The sequence below is a fragment of the Salvia hispanica genome, chromosome 3 (assembly GCF_023119035.1).
Source record: "Salvia hispanica cultivar TCC Black 2014 chromosome 3, UniMelb_Shisp_WGS_1.0, whole genome shotgun sequence".
NCBI classification, from domain to species: Eukaryota; Viridiplantae; Streptophyta; class Magnoliopsida; order Lamiales; family Lamiaceae; genus Salvia; species Salvia hispanica.
The window spans coordinates 26,467,336-26,481,175 of NC_062967.1; the positions used below are offsets into that span (position 1 = coordinate 26,467,336).

The 13,840-nt window shown below is 36.4% G+C and overlaps 1 protein-coding gene across 1 annotated transcript; it reads left to right on the plus strand.

Annotated features, from left to right (window-relative positions):
* The first annotated feature begins 12,216 nt into the window (after positions 1 to 12,216).
* Positions 12,217 to 13,031, plus strand: LOC125215938 (probable transcription factor At1g61730). The gene has a single exon (XM_048117523.1). The coding sequence runs from the start codon at positions 12,256 to 12,258 to the stop codon at positions 12,937 to 12,939; it is 684 nt and encodes a 227-aa protein (XP_047973480.1). The 5' UTR covers positions 12,217 to 12,255; the 3' UTR covers positions 12,940 to 13,031.
* The last annotated feature ends 809 nt before the right edge of the window (positions 13,032 to 13,840 follow it).

Below are 13,840 nucleotides of genomic sequence, written 5' to 3' on the forward strand. Positions count from 1 at the left end.
ATAGTAGTCTTCTAATGCATTTGAAATCTCGCACCATACTACCAAAGAGAGCCCATTCTGCAGCTGTATACATAATAGACATAGTAAACTGTCAGGGTCTGATGCAGATGCACGTGAATGTGCACGAGTTTCCAGAATGTTGGGTAGCATAGATTGTATCCATTGGGAATGGAAGAACTGCCCCATCGCCTGGAAAGAGATGTACATGACCGGCTTCAAAGACAAGAATCCCACGATGATCCTCGAAGTCGTAGCTGACTACCGGCTGTGGATTTTGCATGCATATTTTTGGGTAGTCGGGTCGAACAACGACACCAACGTCCTCCAGTCGTCGCCCATTTTCAATGAGCAGTGCATGGACGTTGGTTCGGCCATCAGTTTTGTCGCCAACGACAACCAGCACGATATGGACAACTATTTGGCGGATGAGATATTCCCTAGGTGGTGTTGGTTTTGCAGCAGAAATATATTTAATTTGATCGAAAGATTTACATCTAAACATACTTTTATCCGATTGTAAACTAGAAACATGTTCATAAGCATATAATCACAGATCATATTGAATATATGCAATTAATAAAAACATACTGTAAGAATTCAAGAGTTGAATTCTATCACCTTCTTCAATTGATCTCAAACACGGATCTTCTGATCTGTTCCCTTTAACTCAAAATTGACCTTTATGTGGACAAAGCTTGTCAAATCCTCAAAAGCTGGAGAAGAATTGAATACAGAAAAGAGAACCCTAATAAAATCGATATTTTTCTCTCCACAGATTGCAGAGATCGAATTTTTATCGGTGGAATTATTATTATGTCTTCTCTTCTTCTCCCTTTTATATTAAGTTAATTATTTTGGGCCAAGACCAGGGATCTATGGAGGATTGGATTGAGCCACAGTTCAGGCTTTCACTAATTAAATCAAAAGTAATTTAATTCAAGCCAAAACTTAAATATTATTATCATCCACTATAGATATAATATTGACTGCCCGTTCAAACCGAAATTACGAGTATTCTGGGACTTCCTCTTTAATTAAATCATTTCTTGTGTTTAAGATCTAAATATCCATTAATTAATATCACGTTTGCTATCTAACTTTTATTAATTAATTTCTTTTTCCAAGAGTGGTCTAGTTTAGAAACATTATTTATTATTCATGGAATAAATTCCAACTGACCAGTTTTCTGAATAATAAAACCTTTTTCTTAAACACCTCTTGAGGATATTATCAGACTGGCCTCTCCCACGATTCATTGCAATAACAATATTAGCACCACTTAGACATTAATGATTACTACCCAATCTATCAGGATTCTTGGGCAACGAAATACCCTCACCATTTGATAAGTCAAAGTAATTTTCAATTAATATTATATGCTCAACTTTATGTCAACAATGATTAAGAAATGACAATTACCTAAACCTCGTCTTTCATTAAATAGCCAAGAAAGACTTATCTCACTGTTTGATCCTTTCAGTGCTATACCACACCGACGTCGTTCATTTCCTTAGGTAAGGAAACTTTTCTTTTTCGGACTGACGTCGCAACCTTTCATGATAGGTAGTCAAAGCCTATCTAGGTTGTGAAACAGTTTTCCTTCTACAAGAACTGACAAGTTACCTACTGTGAACGCCGGCGCTCACAACTCGTCTACTATGCATAAGACTTAGACTCATTTTACTTAAGCTATGTATTTAAATGGACAACACATTTCAACATCTCATAAATACATAAGCAACACATAAGCAAAACACATTGTAACAAAATATTCTTTCTCATTAAATGGTAAAAATGGATAGAAGAGTTATTACATATACAAGCATTCGAAAGATGCTTTCAGTATACTAAACTCTAACAATTATGTATTTAAATGGAATATTTTTTTTTTGGATTGTATCAATAAAACAAAACAGTTCTTAAAATGAGTTTAGAGTTCTCTTCCTTACTATATTCTATGATCAGTTAACTTACAAAATAACATTATATAAAATCACGTGTTGAAAAATAAATATTTCATATTAGTGGGATGGAAGGAGTATGTATCTCTCAATATATCAATTTATTTTGTATGTACTTTATATTTATATATATCATGATCTGGAAAATATAATTCGTGTGATTATAATTTTCTCTACTCTTTATACAATCAAGACACAATATTCTAATTATACCTCCTTCCCATCTCATCAAACGACAATCTGAAAATATTATAATCCATTTCATTCCGAATCACAACATTTAACGCTGATATTTTTCCAATCAATGCAAAAATGTTTCTCGAAAGTATATCGTCTTTGCAAAACGACAAATTTGAGAAAATAAAATAAAAAAACTTCGAAAAAAACCCCTAAAATTTTTTTTGACTAAAATACTCCACACAGAAACAAATGATAATTATGACAATTAAATACAAAAAACTGAAATGCAAATTGAAAATAAAGAAAATGTGAACCATATGAGTATGATTCAGTGAAAGCTCTGTGCCAATTGAATTATTTGTAATATGACAAAAGACATGCATTATCTCAATAAGTTATAATAATAATTTTTATATGATTTAATGGGTCACGATCTGTTAATGAAAATAATTACTACATAATAATCAAAATACTTGATTTGTTGGATCATTTGTCTTCATAATCAAAATAAGAAACTCAATAAATCAAATTAATCTTCAATTAATTACACAATCATAAAACTCTATAAATAACGAAACCGACTCCAAAGAAAAAATCAACCAAAAATAATATAAAAAAACAACAACATCATGGCCACCTTCTTCACCTCACTCTCTCTCATCCTCATCCTTTCCTTCACCGCCGGCGACCTCCTCCGCCGCGGAGACCAGGCAACCGTCTCGCTGCGTAAATCTATTGAAATCCACGGATACACGCAGCGGGACGGCGAATCTGGCGGTCCTGGCGCAGGTCGCGATCGAAGCGGCGATGGACTCCGCCGGAGGAGTGAAAATCAAGGCTCATAATCTCTTCTTATCGGCGAGGAATCCGAATTTGAAGAGCATTTTCGGAAACTGCGAGAATTTGTGTGCTAACGGTTTGGATCAGCTCCTCATCGCGCCGCAGTATCTGCAGAAGCGCAATTACGGGAAGCTCGTAGCGGCGGCCGGAGTTGTTGGCGCTGGTGTTAGAGGCTGTGCGGCGGCCGTGGCGAAGGAGGCTACGTTGAAGCAGGGGAATGATGATACTGCGGTTTTGGCCCAAGCCATTGCTGTTATAGCTAGACTCCTATGAATATTTTGAATTATGACTAGAGTAATTAATTTGAAATTATTTAATTTAATAGTATACGTTTATTATGGGTAATATGAAATTATTTAATTTAATACTATAATACTACTACTTTGTTTCGTTGTGTTAATGTGTATAATGTGGCATTGTTTTGATTTACGTTTGATACTGTCACCTAACTAAGTAATCAAACCATATTAGTAATGACTATCGGACTTTTTCCACCATGTTCAAGCGTAACTGGCTGCAGTAACCAAGATTTCAAGTTAAATACCTCCGTCCCAGATAATTTGGGACACTTTGACCCGACACGGGTTTTAAGAAATCTAATGGAAAGTGAGTTGAAAAAGTTGGTGGGATGTGGGTCCTACTTTTAAAGTATTAATTTTATAATAAAATGCGAGTAGGAATGAGTTAGTGGAATATGGGTCCACTACCAAAAATGGTAAAAGTGAAGTGGGACAAGTTATGTAGGACGGTATGAAATGGAATACTGGATTGAATTATCTGGGGCGGAGGGAGTAGTTGCAAACATGAGGTGATTTAATCAGGTATTATGACTTATTACAAGTGATGTAGCAGCAGTCATGATTTAGCTTCCTGTAGCACTACTCCCTGTAAACGCTGCCTGTTGATATACAACGGATTGCAATGCAAAACATCCAACGAAAAAGAAAAAAACAAAGAAATTGAAAAGCAGAATGAAACCTTGTCAACATCAGGATGTGAAACCAAATGAGGACCAGCTTCTGGACCAACCCACGTCTCGACACACTTCAGCCAACTCCCAACATGTGGTGAAGTTACCGAGTACGGGGAAACAAACATCATACAAATATTAAATAGGTGTTGAAGTCATGAATGCTGAAAAAAACTTAAATGGATGCTAATTCTGATGGTTTGAGTATCGCTGTACAGCCAGCTGTCAGAGCCGGGCGACTTTCCACATTGCCATTAACATAGAGTAATTCCTATAAATGACAAGAAACAAAGTTCCTTGTCATTTTAGCTTTTTCAAGATTAATATTTAACTCAACAAACCAAGCAGCAGCACGCACGAACCATGGCGTAATCAGCCCAACCAACCCAAGGGGTTCTTTCAAAACGTAACGCATGAATGTATCCAAAACAAGTGTCTTTTTCTTCGAATCGAATGTGTTAGCCATATCAGCAAAATATTTGAAACATCCAGCAACATGTTCCTGGATGAGACAGAATCAATTATGAAGTAAGTGTGCTGTATGAGACAGAATATGTAAAGGTTTCCGAAGCTGCTTCTTCCACTATCAATCGCTTCAAGTTTTTCCAGATATGCTTTCTTCTCTGTTATCTATATGGAATCCGGAAAGTATAAGTAACCGAACATTTTACATCTTTACAAAAATTGTAGTATTTCCCAACAGAAGCATCTCGGCATGTATTTCTTAACGAACCAAAAGCAAAACAAGTAGTACTATATATGTTCCCAAAGGGCATACTGACTATGTAGTTAAACGGATGTGTATGTGCGAGCTACGAGCCAAGATCAATCCTAGCACTACTCAGCAGCTTGCAAGAAGTTATAGTAATTAATATTGAAACAAGCAGAGTAGATAACAAGATCTCAGCATAATTCAGCAGTAGCTGCTGGAATTTTCCATGAAACACACAAATTTGTAAAAACTACAATCAAATTACACAAGTAAGAAATAATGGAGAGAAAGAGAGAGATAGCACGATCCTCATTTGCACTGATTCAATCCTGTTCACCATCAATTAGTAGTACTACAATAAATCCTCACCCAGCCCTGATTCAATCATTTTCACCATATGTTACCTAATAACTAAAACAAGTTGATCACTATGAAATTCCCCCAAAATGAACCGATATCATGAAAAAAAAAAACGAGTAATTCCGAGATTCAGCAGCTGACCAATAAACTCTTCATTAACAGTTGACGACTTGGTATAGTGATTGCCATTATCACTCTGCTGTATGTAGATTGTAGTGTGGACTTTCGTTTTATAGCTTTTTTGAGGTTTGATTATTAAGCAGTTTAAACTTTATAGTGATGATTCAGCTGATTGTCGATTGGTGGACAATGATTCAGCTACTTCTTTTTTTAAATATATATGATCCATCAATTTCAGTGAAATCGAAACTGATAATCACAGACGGACAATATGTTCAATGATATAAACAATATCGTCTTACCAGATATATTTTGTATCTCTTTAACTTAATCCGCTTCTCATTCAACATCTAGTGGTCTCTAACTCGACACAAACAATGGCACGCACGATTCAACAACAAATTAACACCTCCAATTTGTAACTTGTATTCAATTTCATTTTAAAATTTTGATTCCACGTTCTTAATTTATATTTCGATTTTTGTGTAGATTTGATATCAATATCGTGCAGGGACATGAATTAATAATTTTAAAATAAATAAACAAATTATACATAAATATAGAGTCATAGCTGTGTAATCAAGTTTGACTATATAAAGTTATAAACTGATTCAAACGAGATACAAATTAAATTATTTTTTAAAAAAGTACTTTTGAAAATGGAGTTTAACAAGAAAACTTCAACATTCCTAAATCGGCCGCACAAATATTCCACCAACCAAGTCAACACCAACACCTTAACAAAAAATAATAAAATAAATAATCAACAATATCACAAATTCAATGAAGAAGAAAAGTTACAAGAACAAATGTAAATGAACCAATTCACATAATCAGTGAATTTTATTCCAGATTTAAAGTGATAGTATATATAATCAACATAGCATGCTCATGATCATGTAGTAAAAATAAAACAAAACAAAAATCAATCAACGTTTAGTAGTTTTCTGATACTTCTCTTTGATCCACTGAAGCCCCACAGATGTCCCTTCCTTCACCTTCTTGACGCCGGTGGTGGCCGCCGATTTGGTCTTCTCTCCCACCTTCTTCCCATACGCGGCCGCGCCGCTGCTCTTCTTCTTCTCCTCCGGCGTCGGATCCGCCGCCGTGTCCCACTGATCAGCCCATGATCCACCGTCCATTTCTTTCTGAATTTCTTGGCTAAGAGATAGAGATATATAGATTAGAGAGAGAATGTGGAGTTGTTGATATCAAGGAAAAGAATGAGCCAAATATGGCAAATTAAGATATTGTGGAGATTATGTGGTATTAATATTGTTGTAATTTGTAAGCATTATGTGTATATTCAACATTCAACGCTGTTTGCATTTGACTAAACTAACCCTCTTATTTAATGGAATTATGTTGATATGGATCGTATCATGCCAATTATTTTTTTTTTTGGCAAATAATTACAATGGAAAAAAGAATCTTCTAGAAGATTATTTATATATGATAAAATATATCGTGGTTGTCGTATGAGTAAATAAAGTTTGCACATGATAAAATTGCGTGCATTTGCAAATTTGAAAAATTAAGTACTCCGTATCTAATTAACAAAATATAACACGTGCGTTTCATCATCATCATCATTATTATTATTACTCTTTTTATTTTAGAGAAATATGACATATATACTAAATAGCCGATAATGAAGCCAGAATTTTAATATTGAGTCTAAATTATTGCCGATAAAGAAGCCAGAATTTTAATATTGAGTCTAAACTATTGTTAACAGTTAAGGTAATTTCATTATCATCGTCATTATAAGTAGTTGTGATATAAGCATTAGGAGTTGCGGAAGATTAATAATGAAAAAAATGGAAAAGTGAACTATATTTTATTTCATAGACATTTTTACCTTTATAGCTTCATTAGATTCATCTTTAGTGATTATCTTTCTTTTTCTTCTGCATTCACTTTTATTTTTCTTATTCATATTTCTCTTTAATTACAACTATAGCAACAAATCATTAATTACGAGAAGGATAATTAACAAGAAAAATGAATGAATAAGAAAGGAGGAAACTAAAATTACAAAAAAAAATACGTACACGTTTAAATATCATGTTAATATAGTTATTAATGAACAAAAAGTATATAAATAAAATAAAAAAGATCTCAAAGATTTTACCTATATGTTTCTAAGGTCATATTCTAATGCTTATAGCACCCTAATCCAAAATCAAGACCAAATCTCCACCCTTAGATTTTAAAATGAGTGAATGAGATTAAATCTTACGAATCTCAATAAATAGTAGACAAAATATCAACAGAAGGGTAATATCGTCATTATGTTATCATATAATAATTTTTGTGAATGTTTTTTTATATCAACATAGTGTATTACAAATATCAACAATATGACATAAAAATATCAACACATATTTATTGAGATTTTTACATGATTTTATTGAGATTTTTTGATGTATTTGTTGATAAAAATCTGGCTATCAACATTTACGAAAACTAAAATACAAAATATCAAATTTCATCATCCGAACGTCGTCCGAACATATGCAATTGATATCTCGTTGGAATCCTAATAAAATTATCTTTAATTTGATATAATTTTTGTGAAAAAATAATTTAAATCGAGAGAGTTACGTAAATTTAAAGTTTTAAGATGATTTTAATGAGATGGATTGACATTAATACCCTCTAATTTTATTTATTAATTTTCTTAATTAAAAATATAATGCATGTGATATTATTTCAACCACTAGATCTTTTAATCTAATGGTTAAGATTTAATTTTATTTTGGGATTGCTAATTAGTTAATAATTCATCACTTGCCCTATGTTTCTATGCCTGTTTAATTATGCTAATAAAATTTATTGACCGCTTATCATGCACCATTCCGTAGTGAATTGAGAGAAACTATTTATTTAAAAAATCATAAAAGCTGATAATAATGATATTATTTTCATAATCATTTTTTAAACAAAATAATCTTTAATTATAATAATTTTAGAAAATATCTTTCCAATATATTTGAGATATTTAACCATAAATTGATTTATGACATTTGTATCTAAGATACTGAAAAATAAGGTTACTTTTTTTTTTATTTTAGGTAAATATCTTTAGAAAAAAAAAAGATATTCCGTTTTCTTTACCAAAAAAAAAATCTTCCGTTTAGTGTATAAAATGAAGCCACTGGTGCAGCATAACATTGGGAAAAATATAGAAATTGATACAAGTCTCTCACACAAACCCGACCATCGTCGAGTATCAAAACATTCCTACAAAATCGATCATGTGGATGGGGATGTTATTAGGACTCAACTACATGATAAGAGAAGTACTAGTATGGAGAGAAGCTAGCTTGTCCTATAGCCGAATTCTGCTTATGTGCACATGCAGATTTTTTTTGATAAAATTGTGAACCGCCCGACTTAATTTTGGATTTGAATCTATTTCATAATTTTATCAAGACAAATATGCATGTGCAGTATGTAAGCAGAATTAGGCTGCAAGACAAGTTATGGTCTATGTGTTTCATTCTTTTATCAAGTAGCTGTGTTCCGCTAACGTCCACATGGAGAATAAAGAACAAGCATGAAAATAGCAAGAGCAAACAATTGGAAGTGAGACTCTGAGAGTAAGCTTGTTTTGGGAGTTATGGATCACACTGAGTATTTAATGCTGATCATATGATTTTTGAATTTTCTGATGTTTCTATTGCACCTCTTACCAGTTTATTCTTGTTTTGGACTTTATGCCAACTGCATTTTAGAATTCTTATAAGATAAGATGATTTTGCATAGTGGTATATATTAAAATAGGTATTGCAAAGACTCAACATATAAAGAATTTGGAATAATTTATAGAGCAGTTTAAGTGTGTTTTGATTAGAATTTATATGCATAATTCGTGAAGTTTAACTAATATTGCTTCTGCTCTGGTTACAAACAAAAGTAACTGGAATAGTGACTAGAGAGTGAAAATTGCATCTACCGCAGCATATTAGTTATTAACAAATAAAGGCAAACCAAAAATTGCATCTTGATGTAAGATTAAGAAATTTGTTTGTAGATTAATGAAGTTTGGTAATTATATATTTAGTATAATGGTAACTATGGATTCTGGAAATCATAACTATCTTTAGAATAAGATAAATATTAGCTACTACTATTAGACCACCTTTATAGGTCGGGTGCTATGTGTGTATTTTCATATTAAAATAAAATAAAAAATAAAAAATAAAATCAAGGTCTCTCACTTTTTTGTGATAATTAAATCAATTGAATATCAACAGACATACAGACATGTTACATGTACAAATTGGAGACATGCCATCAAAGCTAAACAACTATCAAGCACAAAGACACTTGCGCTGGCCCGAAAACAAAAAACCATAAAAACAAAAGAAAAAGAAAAGAAAATGATGAAAATGTTCACCAAAGTGAGTCCACCATCTAAACCCAATATGGGAGGGCCTCATTAAAACTATGAGAGCATCCGCAACGCGGGCTCGATGCGGGCTCAGTCTCGTCTCGACGAGACGAGCTAGCATCGAGACAGCGTTGCGAGGCTCGTCTCGTCTCGACGGGACGAGACATCTCGTCTCGCTACGCGACCCGGCGAGGCCGGCCTCGAGCTGGCGAGACGACGCGCGCGCTCACGTGGCGCGCGCTGGAGCATTGCGTGACGCCCACTCGCCGGCCCGCGAGTGGGCGTCGTAATTATGACGTAATAATTTATTTTTTTTTATAAATTCGAATTTAATAAAAAAAAAAAATTTCAAACGGTCAAATGACCGTTGGGAACAAGACGGTCGAATTTTTAAATTTTTTTTTCTTTTATTCTTCTATAAATATACTTCATACTCCATTCACCATTTTACACACAAACACTACTCTCATTCCTCATTCCTCTTTCATTTTACACACAAACAATACTCTCAAATTGTTGAAAAAATGTCCGGCGATGGAAACTCCAGCGGCGGCGGCTCAAGGGCGGCGCTCCGGCGGGTTCGACTTGAACTGGTTCGACGATTGGGCGAGCATGTACAACTGTTTGGGTACTCCCGGTTCGTCGCCGGGCACCCAAGGCTCGACCACCCCGCCGGCGCACCAAACACCACATTTTGATGTGGATGCATACTATCGTCCCTCCCCCCCAGGTACGGGCAATCGCCGGGATTATCCCAAATTCGGGAGAATTTTTGGCGCCCGAACGCAGTTTTCCCGGCCCGGCCAATTGGTGGAGGCTCCTGCTTCCGGCACGGGCGCCGGCGGGATCAACCTCAGGCTTGGCGTCAATGCCGAGGAGGAAGATGAAGAAGAGGAGGAAGCGGAGGCAGAGGCATGGGAGACGGCACCCGTCATCCATACAGCCAAGCCGAGACGTTGGCTCTGTATGACGCTTGGATCGGCGTCTCGTACGATCATGTCGTCGGGAATCAACAAACCCACAAGTGTTTTTGGCTAAAAGTCACCGAAGTTTACAACGCACGAAGGCCGACGAATACCGTTCCCCGCAACATGAAGATGCTCCGCGAGTCATTGGGACCGATGCGACAGAGATGTCAAAATTTTTGCGCGATATACGGGGAGAAGAGGTGAATTATCAGAGCGGAGCCGGTGGAGCCGACATTCGAGAGCGGCGTTGCGGGTCTTCAAAGACGACGTTGGCAAAGATTTCAAGCTTGTCGATGTTTGGTCGCAAGTCTACCACCTTGAAAGGTGGGCTGGCGGTGTCGAGTCGGGCTCGAAACGCACGAAGCGCACGACGCGTGGCCACTACTCGTCTAGTGATGGCGGCGAAGGCAACACCTCACGTGAGGGCACGCCAACCGATGATGCAGGGGGGTCTTCTTCCGGTGCACGACGTCGGCCGCAAGGGACCAAGGCGCGAAGGCGGCTAGAGCGAGGAGGAGAGTGAGAGGAGGGAGAGGGAGGGGCCGCGGCGAATCAAGCCAGGCGGGCTCGGGCTCCGGCACGGGCACGGGCACGGGCTCGCACACCCTAATGTCCATGTACCTAGTCGCCACGATGGCGGACCTTTCAAAAATGAATCCTGGCCAAGTTGCAGCCCATATGGCCGGAATTGAGTATATGAGAGCTCATCTTGGTATAGGTGCACCGCCGACTTCGGGGGATGATGATTCGCCGGCGGAGTAGTTTTTATAGTTTCATTTAGAGTATTTTAATTATGTATTTTTTTTTATTTTTTAGGATTTTAAATTATGTATTTTTTTTTATTTTTTAGGATTTTAAATTATGTATTTTTTTTTTAATTTTTAGGCTTTTAAATTGTAATATTTATTTTATTTTAATGAAGTTGTTTTTATTAAAAATGAATTTGTTGGAATTAAAAATAAAAAATGAAATAAAATGAATAGTTAAGAGATGGTTAAGAGATAGAGGGATGCAGGTGTTGTCTTTTAGTTAAGAGATGAGCTGAAAAGTACAGTGAGGCCCATGAATAGTGAAGAGATGAGACGGTTAAGAGACGGATAAGAGACAGCGTTGCGGATGACCTGATGCTCAATGCTCGACTATCAAGCATTGAGGAATAGTTGAAATTGAACCATTGCTTGCTTGACAGTTGACACACAATGCACAATGCCGAATGCATAATTGAAAGCGTTGAGCAATTGATTCAACTGAGGGCGGTGGTGATCGATTTGTGAAGTGCGACAGTCGATGTCGGATAAATGAGGCAATAACTCATTCTTTTCATGAGTATAATTTATTGGGAAATATAATTTTAATAATACAAAATGCTAAAACATAATCTAATTTTGAATTGATAAAAAGGGTGAAATATCTCTTCTGTTCAGTAATACTCCATTCGTCCGCAAAATGTTGTCCATGATTGACTTAACATGAGTTTTAATAAATGTGAAAAAAAATAAATGGAAAAAGTTAGTAGTACGTGGGTCCCACATTTATAAATTAGTTTTATAATAGAAAAAAAACAAAAAAAAAAAACAAAATAGACAATATTTTACGGAAGGATCGAAATAGCAAAACTGGTCAACATTTCACGAAGGGAGGGAGTACACGTTTATAAACAAGCGGGAAAATACTGAATTTGAAATTGAAATTGAAATTGAAATAGGCCCAAATTCATCACAAACCCTAGTTTCTCTTGAAAAAAGATGGGTAATGAGCCTATCAAGCCGGTGGAGCCCCAATCGGAATCCAGCGAAGATGATGAAGAAGGATTTCCCGATGAAGTTTCCGACTCCGAATCCGAAGCCGAACAGACACAGTTCCGGATCACGACGCAAAAGAAATCAAATCCTCAGATCTCCGCCACATCCTCGCCGCAGCGGCCGGCCCCTTCCGCCGCCGAGACGGAGCCCTGGGAGAAAAAATCCGATCTCCTCCAGAGACTCTGGAGCCAGGAGGATGAGATCGTCATCTTGAAGGGGATGATCGATTACACTTCTAAGCACGAATCCGATCCGATTTCCTATTTGAACGCCTTTCACGATTTCACCAAGAAAAATGCCAGCAGGAGTCAGCAGCTGCAGGACAAGATTGAGAGAATGAAGAAGGAATACGAAAACAGCACGAGAACGATCGCTTACGATTTGTCGAAAAAAAGACAGGGGAATGAAGATAAGGGGCGCGCGATAGTGATGAGAGCAAAATGTAGCTTGGCGACAATGGAGGGGAGGATGATGATGTATGGTGAAGAGACGTTTGAGTCGGGGCAACGGGCCGAGTGGGAGAAGGAGTGGAACGAGCTGAGAACCGAGGAGCTTCGGCTTCACCTCAAACAGATGGAGATTAGAGTAGCTCAGACCAAGCTTGTTTTAGGAGCTTTGGATCACTGATTTTAGACTTTTAATATTCTTGTAAGTTAGGATGATTTTAATGTATTAAGACTTGTGGGAATAAAGTATGCTATGTGCATAAATTGTTAGTCTATCGTTTCGTCCCAACTATCTTGAGACGTTTGTTTTGGCTGCGGGATTCAACGAAGGCTTGATGAGTGATTATGGAGTGCCTGAGATAAGCATCAAATTTAGGCCTAGTTTTCTCAAGTAACCACAAGATTCTTTAGCTGAGTTAGGAGAATAACACAATCCAACCTTTCCTGCAAACACACCGCGAAAAATCAAGAACAACACCATCCAAACTCACCACATGACTGAAATCTCTATTCCCATCACAAAGCAGCAGCAGTAACACTAGAGTTCATTTAATTTGGCTCGATAAAAGTGTTGATCAAGCTGTTTGGTGAAACTCGTGATATGAACATGTCATATTTGACCCAAGTCCTAAGACAATGCTCGATTAACTAGCTCGTGAACAAGTTCGTTGAATATATCCCAATCTAGTAACAAGCTCTTCTAGTACCCTTTGATCAATCTGCAATATTTTTTGAAAAATTGCTTCATTGTATTATTGTTACTTCTTTGATTGGAAAAATCCAAACAAAAATGACTGGAAGAGTGAATAGGCATATCCCAAAATGCACATCTAACCCCACCATTTTCACAAATTACACAAAAAGGCAAACCAGAAAATGCACATGTTGATGTGAGATAAAGAAATTTGTTAATAGATTAATGAAGTTTGGTAATTATGGATAATGGAAACTAGGGATTCTTGAAATCATACCTATCTTTAGAAAGATGAAACATTAGGCCTTGAGGTCTACTTTCGGTGAGGATTGTATTACTAGGTCAATCCGAATATTAAAAGCCATTCTATAACCTAGCTACAATGCCT

What these genes read in the sequence shown, in the direction of transcription:
- LOC125215938 (XM_048117523.1), top strand. Translation starts at nt 12,256, where the DNA reads ATGGGTAATGAGCCTATCAAGCCGGTGGAGCCCCAATCGGAATCCAGC.